General features: G+C 33.8%; 1 protein-coding gene across 1 annotated transcript; it reads right to left on the bottom strand.

Annotated features, from left to right (window-relative positions):
• Positions 1–1,048: 1,048 nt before the first annotated feature.
• LOC102803061 (claspin-like) lies at positions 1,049–19,057 on the bottom strand. Its single transcript, XM_006816986.3, has 23 exons — positions 18,889–19,057; positions 16,628–16,745; positions 15,870–16,411; positions 15,698–15,770; positions 15,156–15,270; positions 14,453–14,839; positions 14,188–14,297; positions 13,836–14,029; positions 11,712–11,826; positions 11,338–11,580; positions 10,755–10,856; positions 10,443–10,639; positions 9,441–9,604; positions 8,739–8,860; positions 7,175–7,328; positions 6,780–7,064; positions 3,654–3,818; positions 2,664–2,788; positions 2,430–2,560; positions 2,219–2,297; positions 1,818–1,909; positions 1,507–1,665; positions 1,049–1,301 (listed from the first exon to the last, which is right to left on the bottom strand). The coding sequence occupies exons 1-23, from the start codon at positions 18,919–18,921 to the stop codon at positions 1,182–1,184; spliced, it is 3,825 nt and encodes a 1,274-aa protein (XP_006817049.2). The 5' UTR covers positions 18,922–19,057; the 3' UTR covers positions 1,049–1,181.
• Positions 19,058–20,240: the final 1,183 nt, after the last annotated feature.

Genomic DNA, 20,240 nt, shown 5'->3' with positions numbered 1-20,240 from the left:
GTGTGAACGGTGTATTTACTTGCAATAGACTGGGGCCAAGGAAACCATTTACACATGCTGAATTAGTCATCGCATTATGTACAGTAAATAGAATGTTGCATCAGTTTTAAATTGTGCGTGCCAATGGACAAATGTGTCTAACTGTTGCTATTAAATATATTTATTTTCAACAGTTGTGTTTTCTATTTTGTTAAACAGAGTACAAATCAATTAACGCTTACAAGGGTTATTTGGGATGCACAAGTTTAAATTTTATGTGACATTGCTACAAAACACTATTCAGCCTGCTGGTGGAAATTAATATGCATTGTTTTTGTCGTCATACTAATCACCCATGTAACAAATTAGATTATTATGCTCAAATTTCAAAACCAAACTAATTAGATAGGGATAGAAAATTAAATCTAATCTGGTCTGTGCATTGTACCAGATTATCTATGTACCAAGCGGTTCTTCACAGGTTAACTGCAGATCCTTCCATTGCAGTAAAAAAAAAAAACATTTGAAAATCTTTATAGCAGACACTTTAAAGGGAACCTCAATCCAAACAACATATTCTATGATGTCATACTTTACCCATAATCCTTTGCTTGAGAATCAAGATGACTGACTACATAATAACGATGAAAAGTTGAATAACTAGAGAATGAAAACTGATATAAAAAAAGTGTAAATTGCATTCTCCTACATTTGTGGAGCTTTTTCTTTAGGGGTCATTATGTTGTTTGGATTGAGGTTCCCTTTAATATTTAAATTGTTATCAAATCTATTAAAACCTGGCTGTGTGGAAAATGGCATTCAGCAAATTATTCCATGTCAGAAAAATGCATAGATAATGATGTACTGAGTACATCACATTAAAATATAACACTAATATCTATATTATACAATATATTGAGTACTATTTAAAAATTCCCAGTATACAATTGGGCCCTATTAAGAATCTGTGAAAATAAAATTTATTAATTTAGAATAAAGCAAGGACAGTTTAAAGTAACCTCGGTATAAATGCTTATTTACAAACAGAATCAAGCAAATCAGACACCTATTTGAATGTATCAATGATCATGAAATAACTTATGTCTACTATTCCCTGAATATACATTACATGTTCAGCACCCGCCACTAACTCAACTACTTGAAATGTATGTACATGAAATGAGGTATTTAAAGTAAAGAAATTAATCGAAGTGTTCAAAAATGCTTGTTTTGGCTACAACAGTACTCTGACTTCGCTCTAATCTTGGTCTTTTACTGATTGACTGCTCCACAGCTCCTGTTACACTGATGGACCTTCGCACCTGGAATGAATAGATCGATGGGATTGTCATTTTACATTAATACAAGCAGATAATGTCAAGGTGCATTCAACATTTGTGGTTTACTTGTCAATAGTCCACTATTTGATCATTGATGACTGCCTATCAATGTGTATCAACTACAAATTTAATTTGAAGCTTGCATCAATAAAGCTGAACTACATACACATATTAAGGAGTCTATTACCTGTGGTTTCTTAGTAACTCCATCTTTTGGTGGTGACAATGCTTGAAAAACAAAGTTCCGAGAATTTTTGGGACCACTTGGATTGGCAACAGGCTTAGCCATTGCTGCTATCTTTTCAAGATCTTTCTTACTCCGACACAGGAAAGAGCCTCTGCGAAACTATAAAGAGAAATGAAAATGTGCTGATTCTGAATCATTAGAAGAAAAATATGGGACTTATCGGAATTAAATGATTTTCTCAGTAAAGTATGGTGGCCTTAGTTAATGCTGTGAGGGGAGCAACACATATAGCAATATTCGCAAGTGCTTACCATAGTCTGATGTAACGGCTTGGGAACTGTAACTTCTTTATCTTTAACTTTCTCCTTGGGTGGTGGTGGAGCAGGAAGTTTCTTTGGAGAAGCTGTAATTTTATTGTAATGAGAAATGTATAATTTTATACTATTCATTTTAAATTAAATTTCATGCTACTACCGTAGTACTTGTATGCTTTTCGGTGACTTCAAAATGTTCAACGCTGGGTGTGATTAATTTAACTTGTGGTTAACACTGCTGCTCATCAGATTAATGAGAGATGTCAACTAAACAATATACATAGTAAACAATAGAATTTGAGCAATGATAAATAATTAGCATTATTTTCTGCTTTCAAGTAAGAGTCTGCACACCAAAAAGGAAAATAAGAATGATATTAATAATTGAGACAGAATACCTTTCTTTTTTATCTGTATATTTTTAATAATCTTTGTGAATTGACTGTCTTCATCAATGTCAAAGACACCATCTTTCTCCTGTATGAATAAAAATATCCATTCATGAAATTTTTCTTTTATATAATTATGCATAATGAGTTATTGTCTGCATATTAGATTTGTGATCAAATCAAACCATGGATGAAAGTGTAGAATATTATAATGATTTACCTGTTTTTGTTCTTCTAACCATTGTTCCCTTTCATATCTTTCTTTTCTCCATTTCAAATCTTCTTCAGTTTCTTGATCACTTTCTTCATTGTCAGATGCCTTCCAGAACATGTCCATCTGTGAACTCTCATCTACAAAAATTGTATGCAAATTTTTATGAAAGTTGCCCAATACTGGAACTGAGATATGAAATTATAAAACATACTCATGCTACACTAAACCTTGTAACCTTACCTTCCACATTATTCCATCTAAATCGTCTTGTTCTTCCCTTGCCATCACTCCATAAATCACCATCTTGTAAGTACATTTCTTTGTATAATCTTAGTTTTCTAGCATCATCATCTTCAACTGTTTTCCTGTTCATAATAATTACAACAAACAAGTAATGATATGGCATGGTCTTTGCCTGTTTCAAAGTAATTTCATTTAAAAATAATTTTATTCACTCTACAAGTGTACATATGTCCCATATTAAATGTCAGATGTTTGGATCAGCATTCATTAAAATGGTACTATTAAGTTCAATGTTTGTCTATGCACTACTAAGGTCCAGTTTCTGTGTGATGGTGCCATTTGACTGATAGTGTGCTGTGTGGGATTCACTATTTTATGGGGGATGTCAACTTGATGATATACTAGTGTACACGAACTATATTTCATTTTTTGAGTGTCTAGATTGTATGTGATTCAAGAAAGTTAAAACAACCTGTTCATGTATTCTAATGAATACATATGATTTTGAAAAACTGCACTTTGACCGTCATTTAGTATGATAATGGGATGTTCTGAACTGTGTGCACGTCGATTAAATGACGCTGTCACATCTAGATTTGACAAAAACCAAAGTGTTTTGCAAAGTTTCAAGTCGTCTTGCTAAATGACTATTCAATCAACATTTGGAATTATAAATGACTGCTTTTCGGTCATGAAACAAATGTACATGTGTGTGTATATATATATATATATATATATCCCAAGATGATTGGTGGTCCAGGCATGTCTTAGATAAATGTGCAAATGGATAGACAGACACAGGAGAGGTGAATTTACAAGTCCCCATTTTCTGACTTTGTTCAAACAGAGAATAATAAACATGAAGTTGCTAATGACACAACAATACGATACACATTGGTTGATATGATCTCCATACTGAATGCATACTTTGGGTTATTCACTGCTCTTCAAAACTTAGTTTTAAGTAAATATTTTCTAAGAACTCACATGTGTATTCTGTTGATCTGATCTTTCAACATGTCAGCCTCTGGTAATTCCTCATCAATGGCATCCTCTTCATATTCATCATCTCCATAATCACCTTCTTCATCATCACTGCCTGCTTCACTACCAGACAGCTCGGCCTCATCCTCAATGAAGTCAGGCATTGGACTGTAAACATTTGGACAAAACATTATTTTATATTATTAGCAACGAACATGAAAGTAATGAACATTTTGTAGAAATCTGTACATGGGAAAAATTTTGAAAAATAAATGTAAATTGTGTAAAACGAGGAGTGAAAGCGAAATAGCTGTGACATAAATAGAGCAGCGCGTTCACCACTGTTTACGCAGTTTGCATTAATTTTTTTCAAGATTTTTTTATAAGAAACGTAACAACCAGCGAGTCAACAAAACAAAATTCTTGCTATTTCAAGCCCATCGCACTATCCATATAGCGAGACATTCCAATAGCCAAAACTTGCTGAATGACAACTTTCACCACGATTGACGAGCATACAGTCTGATAAACAAGCAGCCTCTCGGCTGAGAAAGCTCCGCTGTTAGCAATGCACATTTCAATTAAAGAACAGAAGATATCATTAGAAAATGAACAATATGTATAGTATCAAAACAATCAGACTTGCGGTTTTCAACAAGAAGTGGAAAATATCACCTTTTACCAAAAATTACAAAAATATTCATCAAAATTAGAGAATTGAAGATATCATCATGAAATGAACAAATCTGAGAGAGGTTCACATGTAGTACCTATATATGTAATATCAAAGCAATTGGACTTGCGGTTTTCAACAAGAGGTCGAAAATAACTTTTTACCAAAAATGAAAAAAATATTCATGAAAATTAGAGAATTAAAGATATCATTACAAAATGAACAAATCTGAGAGAGGTCCACATGTAGTACCTATATATGTAATATCAAAGCAATTGGACTTTAACAAGAAGTTAAAAATATCACTTTTTACCAAAAATGACAAAAATATTCACCAAAATTAGAGAATTGAAGATATCATCATGAAATGAACAAATCTAATAGAGGTCTACCCAAGGTACATATACACAAAGTATCAAAGCATTCAGGCTTGTAGTTTTCAAGAAGAAGTCGAAAAAGTAAAACATTGACACGGACGACGACGGACAATCACTCATATGATAAGCTCCGCTCGACAAAGTCGACAGCGGAGCTAAAAAGCAATGTTGACCTCTATGATGAAACACTAGTAGTGATGTCATTCTTAGCCAATCAGAAGCAGATGCTTAAAGGTCAAAGATGATTGACAAACTGTAAACAAAATCATCGTGCGCCATTGAGTCGTTTGCCCCGAGCCTATTTTTCTCGTCTCTTTATTGTTATTAGACATGAATTAAAAAAGTCCAACGACAACAATATCAATGGATTACAAGTCATTGAAAATGACACAGTCCCCGTTAAGTTCTCTTTGTGCTCGTCATATTAAAGCAGAGGGTTGTCGCGAGCGTGTCCTTGAAACTTGAGTTCCAAGTGTCGTATACAACAGATTGTTTATTTACATCAAAACACGCGTTTCGTGTTGTAGTAATATGGCCAAAATAAAAACAGCCGTTATTCGGCCATCTTTGATCTGATTATGAAACACACTGATATGTATGATGTATGTGCCAAATACAAATGAAAATGGTACATAAATTGTGGAAATATAGTAGTAAGGCCAAAAAGTCAGATGGCTGTCAATCGGCCATCCTTGACCAGATTTTGAAACAAATTGTCATGGACATGCATCTTAACACGTATAAAGTACATGTGCCAAATTTGAATGAAAACTGACAGAGCACATCCAAGATACCGCATTAAAAAACAAAAACAAGATGCCTGCCAGTCAACCATCTTTGATCCAATTACAAAATAAATCGCCATGGACATGTATCTATGTATCAAGTTTAAATGACAACTGACAAAGCATGTCCAAAATACAACATTTTTATAAAACAAGATGGCTGCCAGTCAGCCATTTTTAATCGAATCGCTAAACCACTGCATGTGCATATGTCCCACATAAGGTAATAGGCACATGCAAAGAATGAACGGAAACGGTCCACAGGATTCTGAAATATGACGTTGGACAGACTGACGCACGGACAGACGGACAGACTCAGGAACTCACGGACAGATGGGACATGTATCCTAACATGTATGATCTATGTACTAAATTTGAATGAAAACTGACAAAGCATGTCCAAAATACAACATTTTCAAAAAACAAGATGGCTGCCAGTTGGCCATTTTGAATCGAATCGCTAAACCACTGCATGTGCACATGTCCCACATAAAGTACTCGGCACATGCAAAGAATGAACAGAATCGGTCCAAGGGATTCTGAGATATGACTCCGGACGGGCGCACGGACGCACAGAAACCAAATTATAAGTCCCTGTTTTCGGACTTCGTTCGAACGGGGACTAAAAAATCAAAATTGTGTGTGACGACATCGACAAACTTTAGGATGAAGCTGTAGGGATCTTGTTCGATGGCGACAGTGATGGCGACTCAGAATTTGAGGATTTTGACTTTGACCATGGAGGTACCATGCTTTGACGAAGATGGCCATGAAAGTACTACAAAATAGAGATCTGCGAATTTTTTCTGAACTATGAACTTTCGTAATTTTCACTGTGTAAATTCGTAAATTATTAATGTTTGTGTATGACTGTTGGTCCGTTGTTTGTCAAAACAGGAAATAATTTTATGCAGTTTAACCCATGACATTTTAGTTCATAAGTATTGAGCATGTTTGTCGGAAGGGAAATCTTAAATTCGAATGATTGTTCACTGTCGATTTTTATTATTTCTGGTTTATTTGTCACATTATAAGCAATACATTATTTTTGTTTTTACTTCTTATGTTGCATATTGTTCATTTATTCGTCTTGCGTGTTTTATTAACCATCGCAATTTGATATTTGTTTTTATTTGCCGTAAATATTACTATTTAGTTGGATTTATTTTTCATTTTTATTTAAGATACTATATTTTCTCATAAAAATATAGATAAAACCAAAAATTGCATTTCTTTTATACTGGATCATTCAAATGCAACTTTTGATCATAGAAACACATCTGGTTACACTTACACTGGTTTGGCTTTAACTTTAGGTTTTGCACCTTCATCCTCTGTTTCAGACAGTTCTTCTTCTACGCTATGATCCTCTTCACCATCCATGTTATCATCATCCTCATCATCTTCATCACTGAACTGCATTACTCTTCTTCGTTTTTCTTTTCTTTTAGTGAGAGTTTCATCTTCGTCTTCTTCATCTTCAACATCAGACATGATATGGAATGATACATCACTACCATCATCATCATCCTCCTCCTTCTCCTCATTCTCTTTGGTGTTCTCAGTTTTTTCTTTTGAGCTAATTAAATACAACAAATATTTATATATAATGGTTTTGTGTATCAGTCCTCCAATTTCCATTGTGACTCTTCAAATTTTCAAGTCTATATATCGGATATAGATTCCTACCTTTCTGTGAATGTGCCAGAACACAGACCTAACAGTTCATCCATACTTGACCTCTGACAACTGGATGCAAGTTCCCCAGATGAGAAATGTGAAAACAAACCTTTTGGTTTGGGATTAACACATTCCTTGATAGAAGATGAACTAGATTGAGTATCTATTGGGAGTGAAACAATAATATATTTCTTGTTTAATTCATGCATAAAATTTATCATATTTAGGGAAAAATCCTACATATGAAAAAGATGTATGCTTCTATTATAATAAGTAAGGTATACCCTTATGGCAGGAGAGCTTGATCAATTATTTTAAGCTTTACATAAGTTTATATAAATGTGTGAATTTGTAGTAGTTTTCAGTGATTTCTACATTAATTTACATAAATGCATACATTTTTAGTACTTTCCAGTGACAATTAAGGTAGCGAGACTATTATTTGTGTTGAAAATTATGATTTTCAAATTTATTTATTAATTGATGAAATGCACCATAAACTTTCATATGATAAAGTCAATATAACATAGAATGTCATGTAAGTTGGTTAAAATGTAGATTTTCTGAAGGGAAGCAAGGCAGCCTCAGTAGTGTTTTCCAAAATCAACAACACAGGTTTAATCTGTGTGCCTATAAGTTTCAAAGATAAACTCAAGACAAAGCAATGTTAGGATGTGTTATCAGTAGCTATCTGACACACAACCAGTGTTTCCAAACATTTGAGTGGTTTGTCTCCGCCCCTGTTTGTTTCACAGATTAGTCATTTGCATATGAATGTGTCAGACACAAGGTCACACAGCCACTGAAAAAAATCATTGATTTTGGTGTTTTCATATGCCGAATTTATCCAATTATAGCTATCCCATTCCTTTATTTTTTTGGTTTCCAATAGCCTTACACATTTGGATGTCCCTACACATGGTAAAACAGACCTTGATGGGAAAACAAATTGATTGTGCCGATAAACAAGCTTGAAAATCTTTGCTGTTACTTCATGGACGATTTCTAGGAGTTTATGTTTTTCAAAATACTAGGTCTTTAACAAAAAATAACGTATACTTATTGTCGTCGGATTAACACCAAATTTTCACAGCTTTAAGGTGACAATGAGAAGAACTTGAATGTGTCCAGACAAACTATTTCATCGATTATTTACCAACGAGTTGTGGTTTGAGTTGGGGGCAATGCGACTAAAACAGTAATTGAAATTCAGGACACTATTTTTTAAAACGCGTTGCTTGAATAAAACTAACCAGACACATTCAATTTACCAGACTATTGAACAACTAGGAAAAGTGAAAAAAATACTTCTTATCGCCAGCATAAATGCGTAATTTTTTTTTTTACAGAAAAAGTAATTTTTCACCTTTGATTGAGTAACGCGTCGTAGAATGCAGATACGGGCATGCAAAATACACTTGTGAAAAGCTTGAAGTCTGGCGATTCTAAAAATATATACTTTCCCGGGTCTATTTGTAGTCATTTAGTCACAATTAGAAGATGAAAACAAGTATGCAAATACATTTAGACAATTCCGTCAATCTGAAACATAAAACATAGTAAGAAAACCTGCCTTCAGTGAACTTTCCAGAACAGAGTCCCAGTAGCTCATCAAGATTTTCATTTGATGCATCACTCAATAACAACTGCCTCTTTGAAACCTTTGGTTTTGTTGTACTTCTCACATTCAGAAACCTATATATCCAATAAAAAATATTTATTTAAATAGTACAAGAATGTAATTATTGAAATGTATAATATCAAGAAAATGACTAACATAATACCAACATTCAGAAGAGCATTAGAATGTTATTTGACTATTTTAAATAGCATCAATGCACTCCTAGATAGGGCATCTAGGCCACCATGGTCTCTGTGATCTTAGTGCCTTGGTTCACATTGATATAGATGAACATACAGATATCTTATTGTCAACCATGCTGAAGCATCTAAAGACGATAAATGTAATCCAGTAGATCTGGTACATTCAAATTATGATTGTGTGAAAATATGACAGTGCCAATTGAAAAGCAAAGCCGATATAACAACCTCCTGATGACCTCAGCTTGAATTTCAAAAAAGGTACTTCCCAGACGTTTAAATACATGAATGTGTGCAGGTAATGCACAAATTTGATTGTCTGGCTGGGTCATGAATATAATCATGAAGCTTTGTGTATGCATATATCGACTCCATGGGCTACAGACCATGTGAATCTGTAAAATACAAATCTGATTGGCCATGGCTTTCATAGTCATGAGATATATAAACTCACCCATTCTCATCTAAAAATTGACTCTGAGTCTCATCATCCAGGGAGAAATGAAAGTTCTGTGATAGTGAATCTGAATTTCTTGAATGATGTGATCTTGCAGGAGAATTAAAAAGATCTTGAGAGTCTTCTACAGGAAGGGAGAGATCAGATAACTTGCCAGTACTCTGTAAAAATGAAATCATAATTAACCATTAGTATTTTATCTATAACATACATGTTCACACAATACTGCAGTTGCAGTACTAGAAGCACATCTCCAATTAGTATAATCACACGTAGACCAAAAATTAGATATACTGGATCTTTGTAATATGTCTTAGTTTGACCATATAGACACAAATGTCTCGTATGTATGCACATATGGTACTAATGGAGCTAACACTGTACATGTATTCACAAACATGTAATATTGTTTCTGTGGCTAAATGCATGTACAATTACATTGTAGCACTTGCACTTCCAATTTAAATTTAAAATGGCTAAGAGAGACAACAGTGACATTCAATGTCACAAAGCACAATGTTTAGAGTGAACAACATATTAGAAAAAAAAACTTGCATTATTTTGAAAAAAATAAAAAATAACAGCAGCAGCAACCCACTTCTCAAAATACTCATTTACCAATCAAACACAAATTAAAATGACCTGGACAGAATTCCTATTGAGTTTTTAGATGCGAGGTTTCTATACCATTGTCATTTATAAAATAAGGGTACATATAAACAAGCAAGGGTAAATTAAGTAATGCAGTTGGTAAATTTTAATATCATTCCAAGTGATTTTCCTAACATGAGGGTCTGAAATCAATATTGAAGGGAAAATACCCTCTTGAGAAGGTAAATGGGAACACTGTGAATGTAGTCTATGCATAGGCTTGTGTACTAAGTGACTGTTTTGTTTACACATTTACAGTTTATTGAATACATTATAACATACATAGTCCAATTTTTGTATAAGTACTGTATGGAAATTAATGTAAAAAAACAACAAAACAATTATTACCTTTTGAAGAGAGCCTGTACTGATCTGTCTCTTGGTAAATGGTGTAAAGAAATCTGGTGAATTCCTACCACTGGTTGCAGATTTGTTGTGATCTTGGTTTGTACTACCACCTCCAGGCTGATATGCAGGTATCATAGAAGCTGGGTCAAAACTAGCATCAAGACCATTGTAACTTACATTTTTAATATCTGGCATGTCTGAAACAAAACTTACAATTGAAATGCCTGCAATGTATAATATTCTCTTTTAATTTGTTTATCTAATATATAATTTCTTAATCGCTGCAAAAGTAGAACAAGCCAAAGTTTTTACCCTTTTCTTCTTTATCACTTTCAACCGCTAATTTTAACATTTCATTTTCACCATCACTAAAGTCATATTCACCAAAATCTTTAGACTTGTGTTTAATCAAACCTATAAATAAAATAATCATTAATTTCATTCATCATTGTGTTCTCTCATAATACACCAATTTAATGTCAATGTTTTCAAGAACTTTAATTTCTCATTCTTATACACTTTAGATATAGGCAAACCAAAATATACTGAGAATAACAGAATTATTGGTTTGGCGCATAATGGGGGGGGGGGGGGGGGGCTGGATTCTTGAAGCACAAAATAAAACAATTCTTGTAATGAGTTCAATGATAACTACTGTATTGGTAATAGTGCAAAAGCAAGACAAAATTAAGAAACAAAAGTAAGGTTTTAAGAACCAAGTTAGAAATTCATGACCGCAAACGTGTTGCTTTATTTGATGTCACATGCATCATTTCAAGTAGTTTGGCACCATCTGACCCCAGCACAGAATGCATTATTAGGTTCAAGAGACAGTAAACTTGTCAAATCAAATTGATCTATTTCACAGACAAAGATGAACTTAAATTTCACCAACCCTTCTTCTGCTCTATTAAACCAAAATTGAAATCCTTCCAACTATTGTTCTTATCATTATCACATGGCTGTAGATCACTGACATCACTGGGTAATGAGCAGGTGCTATCGTAGAGATTCATTGTATCTGTACTATGGTTAGGGCCAGTTATCACTTTGGCAGGGGTTTTGAAAGATGAACTTCCTGATGATGCTGATGGGTCACTTCTTATACTTGTGTCAAGTAGTTTTAGAGATAGGAATTCTGGAAAAGAAAAAATGTCAGTCAATGAAAGTAATTTCTTTGATAGGAGATGAACTTTCTCAATTCAATTGACTATTATTCAAGAAAACAAGTTTCTGATTTATATAGGATTGAAGAAAATTAAAACTGACCTGACCCACCATCTACATTTTTCTGCGTTTTGTTCTTCGCTGCACCACCATTGACAACATCAATTACATCATCACCATCATCGTCATCAGCTTCTTTTTCTATTCCTTCTATTCCCTGTAATTGAAAGCCAGTGAACAGTATGCATTAATTTGTTCAAAATTCATAAACTAAGACAGAGAAATGTAACTTCACCTGGACAAATGTACTCCTGTAAAATACTTTATTTTAGCTGGAATTAATTTTCACTTAATGGAATTTTTTGGTGTTTTGTATGGAATTTATTTTCACTGATTTTTGACGAGTTGAAGGTAAAATATAAGAAAAAAGGTATATTCGCTGAATTTTATTTTCACTGAATCATTCCTTCAGCGAAAATAGCGAAAATTAATTCCAAGCGAAAATAAAGTATTCCACAGTAATTGATTTTTGTGATTGTTATCAATAATTTTTTTTAGACTTTTAATAGTCAAAAATGCACTCAACTCTGGTTAAACTACTCTGATACATGTTATATAGACTGCATTACAATTATGCATTACACAACGATTATTGGTATTGTATGCATTATATACCGTACTTATCCGGGTAAGAGCCCATGCCTGGACAAACACCCCCCCCCCACTTTTGACACAATAAAGAAGTTGAGGTCATATCCGGGCACACGTCCAGGGGGTCTTTTTCTACACAAAAAAAAATAACAAAAAAACTATTTTCTATTCGTTGACTGTGGTTGTTAACAGTTGACTTTCTTGAAGTTCGTCGTGATGCTTATAAAAATTCTTTAAATATAATTGATAATTGCGCAAAACAGCTTTTTGCCTTCAGGGCAGCGAGTTCACCACTGATTTTTTTCAGAATCATAACAGTCAGCAAGTCTATAAAAATATATATTAAAGCAGAAACGAGAGTTCTCCTTTTGAAATATGTCGTGGCCCTAAAAAGGGCCGGTCGTTTGGTTTGTGCTAAGAAACGATTCAAGCAAATCGTATAAGGAGAGCCGCTAAGCAAGTGTCACACTGCGTTCAGCTTTAGCGTCGTCGACAATGAAACCAATGTTGCAATATTGTAGCAACCCGTACCTGGGAGAGCAGTTGAAATCACGTTATTTGGGCTATATATAAAATATTTGCTAGCAGCTTGCGAATCAATAACTGGGGCCAGCAATTTTGCAATGTCACGCCGAAGACTGCCAACTTTTTTACCATCTTTCATCACCGATATTGCATTTCTGTCATAAAAACTATTCTTCTGTCGAAGGATAAAAAAAAAAATTCCTATTTCAAGTCATTCCAACCGCCGGAACTTGCTGAATGATAACTTTCACCGTGATAAGCGTCGAGTCTGATAAGAAAGCAATGTCACAATTTGAGCTTTATGATGAAATACTACGGTAGTAGTGATGTCATTCTTAGCCAATCAGTAAAGCAGATGCATAAAGGTCAAAGATGATTGCCAGACTGTAAACAAAAGCATCGTGTGCCATCGCAGCAGAGTGACTCCATTTTTCCTGTCTCTTTATCGTGATTAGACATGAATGAAAAGTGCCAAGCTGACAAATTGTGTGGGACGATATCGACGAAGTTGTAGGGATTTTGTTCAACGGCTACAGTGACTTTGAGAGGTTTTGAGTTTGAAGAAGATGGCAATGAACAAACATTAAGATCTGAGAAGTTTTTTCAAACAGCTATGAATTTTTATAATTTTTACTGTGTAAATTTGTAAATTATTATTGGTCTTGTATAACAGTTGATTCGTAATTTGTCGAGACCGGAAATCATTTTACACATTTTAACCCCTGACATTTTAATTCATTTTGAGTTCACGTGCATTTGTCGGTGGGAAAATCCTAATTCAAATGATTCCTCACTGTCGATTTTTATTTTTTCTGGTTTATTTGTCACATTATAAGCAATACATTAATTTTGACCATTGTTCATTTATTTCTGTTGCATGTTTTCATTAGCCGTTCTATTCCCTGTCGCAGTTCGATCTGAGTGTTGTCAATTTGAGCGAATTTTCGTTTTTTTGCCGGGGATCTCAGGCAAACGCCCACCCTATTTTTTGGCAATTTTCCATGTTCAGGACCCTGGGCTTATACCCGGATAAATACAGTATATACACACCATATCATCATCATCTTCTTCTTCTATATCAGTGTCTGTCTTATCAGTCAGTTCACCATCATCATCCATGAAATCATCTTCAAAACCTTCCTCATTGTCAAGCTGATATGCCTCTTCTCGTTTCTTCCTCTCCTGGTCTCTCTTCATTTTCATCTTTGCTTGTAATGTTTCTTTCAATTTTGACAGCTTGGCACCTATATCATTAAACAAAGTACTAATAATGAATGCTACTGCTAAAAAAAGTTGATTTGAGATTGAACTACTATTCATTTCGACCATTTCATAATTATTCATGTATATTGAAGAAGAGATATGAAAATGAGAATCCATTAGATAACATATATTGTCCTACCTGGAACTTGCATTTTAGAATCAATCTCCTCTTCTCCATCTAGTAAAACCGTAAACTTGTTACATTTCAATTCCTGTTTACCATCCTCTGCAGTTTTCTTTTGTATGACACTAATAATATGAAAGAGATAATAAAATTTGGCGATATGCAACCAATGTAATGTTGTGTAATCAAAACATTGAATGACAATCACCATGGAAAATGCTTACCATTCAAATATAATAAATAATATAAATTACAAACAGCCATTTTCAATCACACTCACCTTAATTGCACTTGTTTTGGTGTTCTGACTTTAGGTTTCTCTGTATGTTTCAGAAATCTGCTCTTCAATGTTTGTAGTCCCTTGTTTTTAAGACTACCATTACCCGAATTGCCATCCAGATCAATGAAATCATTTGGTCCTCCTCTCAAAGTAGGTGTGAGACAAACAACCTCCTTTTGTAGTTTTAACTTTGTCCGTGCGGGTGTAAACCTGGATTTTTTCTCATTTTCCTTGTCATCATTAATTTGTTTATTATCTGTTGCTGGAGATTCAAGGTTATTTTTGTCAAGTTTGGGACTTGTATTGTGTTTTTCAATTTCTTTTCCATCATCATTCATGGTGAGATTTATTTCTTTGCTGTCCCCATCATTTGATATTTTAAGCTTCCTATAAAAAAAAGTAAAACACATGATTCAACAATAATATAGTATTAATTGAGCAAAACTTTCCTTTTTATACAGTATTTATCAAAGATCATCAATTTTTTTTAATCAGAGATGTATGATGTTAATTCAAAATTTAGTAATTGATAAATTACTAATACAGTCAAAGAGGAAAATGTTTTCAGCAAATGTATCTGCATTTCTTTTTTTTAAAGTAAACATAAAATAAACCTGTACATACATTATTTGCACATTTTTTATGTACATGTTGAAGTAGACTAACAAGAAAAACACTTTGTAGTATAATAATTGAAACTCACCTTGTGGGAATCTTTCCTTTAATTGGTTTCAATTCTTTAATTATGGGTTTTTTGTTAAAAAAGTCATCTAAACTTAGAGGTTTGGGTTTATGGTATGGAAGACTGACCACAGACTCTGAAAATTAAATGGAGATGTATTTCTAATAAAGTAAATATATACATTACCAATTAATAAATGCATTGGAAACTCTGATTTACATTTAAATTCAAATGACAGAAACAAGTACTTTCACAGGTCTGTGTCATCAATTGTATGAGAAACAGTTTGAGACGTAGTTAATTATGACATTATTTCATTTCATCAAATTCTAATAATAATATTCAAATTTTAATGTCAGAAATTAGAGATTGTATTTGAAACTAAGTTATATGTATACATGTCTATGTACTGCCACAGAAAATACAAAAAGTAAAGCAAACTAACAGTAAGCAATAACAAATTAAAATTAATATAAATAGAAAATTGTGCATCACTTTTTTTGTCACTGCCACTGTGTGAGGTCATTCCAGTCAGAAATATTTCACAAATGAATGAAGCTCACCTCGAACAATTCGTTGACTTTCACTGTGGATACTTTGAACATCACTCTTCTTAGCTCTCCTGGGTTTTAGTTCCTGAAATAATCATCAGTTATAAATTGTAAGGAGCTAACTACCAACAAATTGACAATGATTTTCAAACAACTACACAACTACTGCAATCAAACTATTTACCCGGTCTGATCTTTCTTTAGTACTTTTTGCCCTGATCATTTCTTCTCCATTGTTCATTTCTTCATCTGCATCATTATTATCGCTAGCTCTGTTTTCTTCCTCATCTTCGCTGTCATCATCTTTTTTTTCTTCATCATCACTTTCATCATCACTTTCTAAAATTGTCTTTTTGATTTTTTTCCTCATTGGTGTTTCTGACTTGTCATCGTTTTCATCATCACAGTCACTATCTAGAAAAGATCTATTCTTCTTCTTAAATGTTGAAAGCACCACATCATCATCACTGTCATCACCATCAGAACTATCCTTATCAACCTCATGTTGTCCATTACTTTTAATTTCAACAAGTGCATCATCTCCATTCCCATCATCATCATCACTGTCAAATATTAGTAGTCTATTTCTTTCTTTATAAGTTGAACTGTCAATTTCATTATCACTATCCTGAGATATGGTTTCATTCTTTTGACTACTAGACTGTACAATATCACCATTCCTAGCACTGTGATTGTCTTCCTCACTATTATCAACATGCAGTTTCTCTGTCAATGTAGAATCAGAAAATAAACATTAATGAAGTTAACGAGAGTGACCCTTATTAGTGAAATAAGTGATGAGGATGCTCTAAACAAGCATTGTTCAAAATTTCTTTTAAATTATCAGATATCGCGTTTTGGGTAGAGTAGGGTAATAAAAACATGAATAGCAACCAACACAAAGATTACACACAGTATTTGAATCAACAAAGAAGAGATTACCTGGAGTAGACGTGATCACCTTCTTGACAATCTTCTCATTCTTCCATGATTTCCTACTGTCATCATCATCAACTGCCGATTCAAATATATCATGATCTAGCACTGTTGACAATACAGCCTGATTAAAACAAAAATTATTATGAATTAATGTAACCACCAGGATAATTACTCAATGACATTGTAATTGAACCTTTGTGCCCTGTAATTTGAACATTCAGCACCTTCACTATAGAACCATTTAAACAACATCTGCATAACCCAATGTGGATATTTTCAAATCCAGACTAAAAACTCATCTTTTTCAACAAGCTTTCAACTGAACCGTGTTTGGCAACAAAGAGCAACAAATTGATGAGTTAGAGTCTCAATGGAGACTAACTGGCAGTGACTAAATATAAATGTACCTAGTCATATTACACTACATAACATTGAAAACAATGAATTTGAATTTGGAAAAACTAATTCAAAAAAGTGAAAAAAATCAGTGGGTTATGGTTAGAGTTAAGTTTAGAGGTAGGGTACAACGGAAAGTCTTTCCCAGGCTTCGAGTGATGTCAAAGAGTTACAGCAATTGTTTACAGCATAACCCACTAGTGGTGTACAAATAATATGAATAATTAACATAAAATAGCTTAAAACAACTTTCTTAAAAACATTCACTTAGTAAATCATGGTTTGCGCCAAACACTGCTGGCAACAGTGTGGTCTGAATTTCAGTCCATTGTTGCAAAGAAACACAGTTATGACTGTGTGACAGTTCTCTATGTAATATGCTATACTCAGTGATTTTTTTTTTCAATAATGCTCAGCAATGAATGTGAACAGTTATGGTCAGAGTAGCAGTGGGTCCATAGCTCTTGTGTCAGTCTTTAGTCTTTGTGATTGTCATATCTGTTATATATTTAGTCATATATTATGTGTCATCAAGTTTGTTATTTTCAGACATTAGGATTTCTAACTACACAGAAGAGCTGTGGTTCCTCATACATAACACAAATGGCGACACAAAATGTCATGACAAATACAAGTCAATAAAAGTACACCATTTCAATATATCGAGCAACTGAAACTATCACCAAGCAATTGTAAGTTCATTAAACAGTGCACAAACCGTGACAAAAATGATCTGTTTGAAGTTGTTTTTTCCAGGATTTAGCTTGCTAAATCATATGTAACTCAAGTGACAGCCATTTTCTTGAGGTCGAACAAGGACAAAATTACTAATACTTTGCTAAATGACAACATCAATATATTACAACTTCCCTCGTAACAGCTGAAATGCCAGGTAATGGTAGTCTGCTACTATTAATATTTTGCTATAGTCTTCTTGGTATTCACCGTTGTCTATTTTTCCTGTTTTCTACATACATGAAATGACATTTATTTGTACATGTCTCTCAAAAAACTGCATGTATACATATGCATCTGAAGTAGATGACATTTTCGCTTCACAGGAGTACCCAACAACTTATAGGGAATACCTTCTACCTGGAGAAAATGGCTACCATTGGAGTTACGTATAGCAGGGAGCACTAAATTCCAGGAAAAAGAACATCAATCTAATGTTTTTTTTCAAGGTTTTGGCTTTGGTGAGATTTTAATAAACATATCGATTGGCGATAGCTTTGATGGTATGATGCAAGAAAATATTCTACTTTTGACTTATTTGTGATGACATTTGTCGTAGCACGTTTGGAAGGAACCATAGTTCTTCTGTGTCAATACTAATCTTAATATCTGAAAATAACAAATTTAATGACAAAATATACCAGAAATTACTTAGAATACCATCACAAAGACTAAAGATATGTAGTATATATGTAGCGTTATAGTGAAAAAAACAACACATAGTACATGTATTATACGTTATGCCATCACAAAAGAACACAAGGTCGCGACGACATATGTGTGGCTTGTGTGCGCGCCCCCTATCTATGTGTATGGTGTACGATTCCTGTTTTGACTCAACATAGAGAACGCGCCAAACAAAAAGAAAAACTTGGCCGGGTGAAGTGACTTACAAGTTATCGAACAGCCTTGTAACCACAGTATATAAAAATACCACACAAATACAATTAAACTATTGTTTGCATAGCGATAGTTATTATTATTGCTTAAATATTGCTTTGTTTGGTAACAAAGGATTGTGTGCGAAACCGGAAATGTACTATATACAGTGATACACGTACAACTTGCTCAGACGACTCGTTGTTGACTTTAATATCTAACGCTTACGGACCAATAATAGATTAAATGCTTACCTTTCCTGAAGGCTCCTCAACTACGCCAATCATTCTGCTTCAGAAAAAATAATCAATTACAACGTATTTCGAAAACAATCTGCAAATGTCAGGACTTGGGTGCAGTTATTTACACCTCCACTGTACTATTTCATCTTTTGGCGCGCCACTTGTACGCATGCGTATACTCATTTAAACTGCTTAAGTTGGTGAATATGTCACTTTGAGGCCACGCAGCTTTCCGTGATATATTGCAAAACAAACTTGTGTAAGGTTGGGCCATTATTTCGCGCGGCTGGCGGCCAGAAGGATATTGTCTTACCATAAATTTGATACGACAAACCACAGTCCCTCTATCATAGAGGGACTGTGGACAAACCATGCTTGTGCTCTTCTGAGTTTAAAACAATATTGTGAGAGTTGTATCAAAGTAAAATAATTTAGACAGACAGACAGACCATAATCAAAGAAAGCTTAGAAAGAACTCCCGTGTGCTGAGAGTATTAGAGAATATAAAACTAATAAGGTCTGGGCAATGTAACAGACTATCTATGTAACATGTTTTATTGAAATGTGATCAGAACCAAAAATTATGAATTATTATGCTAATTAGAGAATTAATAGGAACAGACTTTAACCCAAAATTGATCATATCTGTACATTGTCCGAGAGCATCTATGTACTAAGTTTCATTGAAATGTGATGATTAGTACTTGAGATATACATGAAAATCCGAAAAGTAACTAATTATGCAAATTAGGTGATTAATATGCACAAATATTTATCCCAAAACAATTGATCTCTGCATAGTCCTTGAGTATCTATGTACCATGTTTCATTGTAATGTAATGCTTACTACTTGAAATATCAAAAGCTGAAAATTAATTTATTATGCAAATTAGGTAATTAATATGTACTGATATACCCTAAAAACTACTAGGTCTGTGCAGTGTCCTATGACATCTAGGCACCAAGTTTCAGTGAAATGCGATGACTATAGTTGAGATATCAGTGGAAAAGCCGAAAATTAACTAATCATTATTAGGTAATTAATATGCACAGATTTTCACCCAAAACTAATCAAAACTAGCATTAGTTCAGAGCATCTATGAACCAAGTTTCATCAAAATTCAATGAGTGGTTCTTTAGAAATCAGTGGAACATTCATGGAACAGCTAAAAATGAGCTAATTATCATGCAAATTAGGTAATTAATATGCATGGATTTCTACCAAAACCTAATCAAATCTGCGCATTGGCCCAGAGCATCTATGCACCAAGTTTCATCAAAAAACGATGTATGATTCCTGAGATATCAGTGGAACAGATGGATACACATACACACACATACAGACAGGGTAACTGCAAAGACTC

The sequence above is a fragment of the Saccoglossus kowalevskii genome, chromosome 2 (genome assembly GCF_978046115.1).
Source record: "Saccoglossus kowalevskii chromosome 2, keSacKowa6.1, whole genome shotgun sequence".
In the NCBI taxonomy this organism is placed as follows: Eukaryota; Metazoa; Hemichordata; class Enteropneusta; family Harrimaniidae; genus Saccoglossus; species Saccoglossus kowalevskii.
The sequence above is the reverse complement of the archived record's forward strand: the minus strand, read 5'-3'. Positions and strand labels throughout refer to the sequence as shown.

Bases quoted from the DNA above. Each gene is read 5' to 3' on its own strand.
- LOC102803061 (XM_006816986.3), bottom strand. From the start codon at position 18,921: ATGATTGGCGTAGTTGAGGAGCCTTCAGGAAAG. The intron at 10,857-11,337 runs GTTGGTGAAATT...TTTTATTTATAG, and splicing joins TTTAATAGAGCAGAAGAAGG to GTTTGATTAAACACAAGTCT. The intron at 1,910-2,218 runs GTATTCTGTCTC...ATAAAATTACAG, and splicing joins TATACAGATAAAAAAGAAAG to CTTCTCCAAAGAAACTTCCT.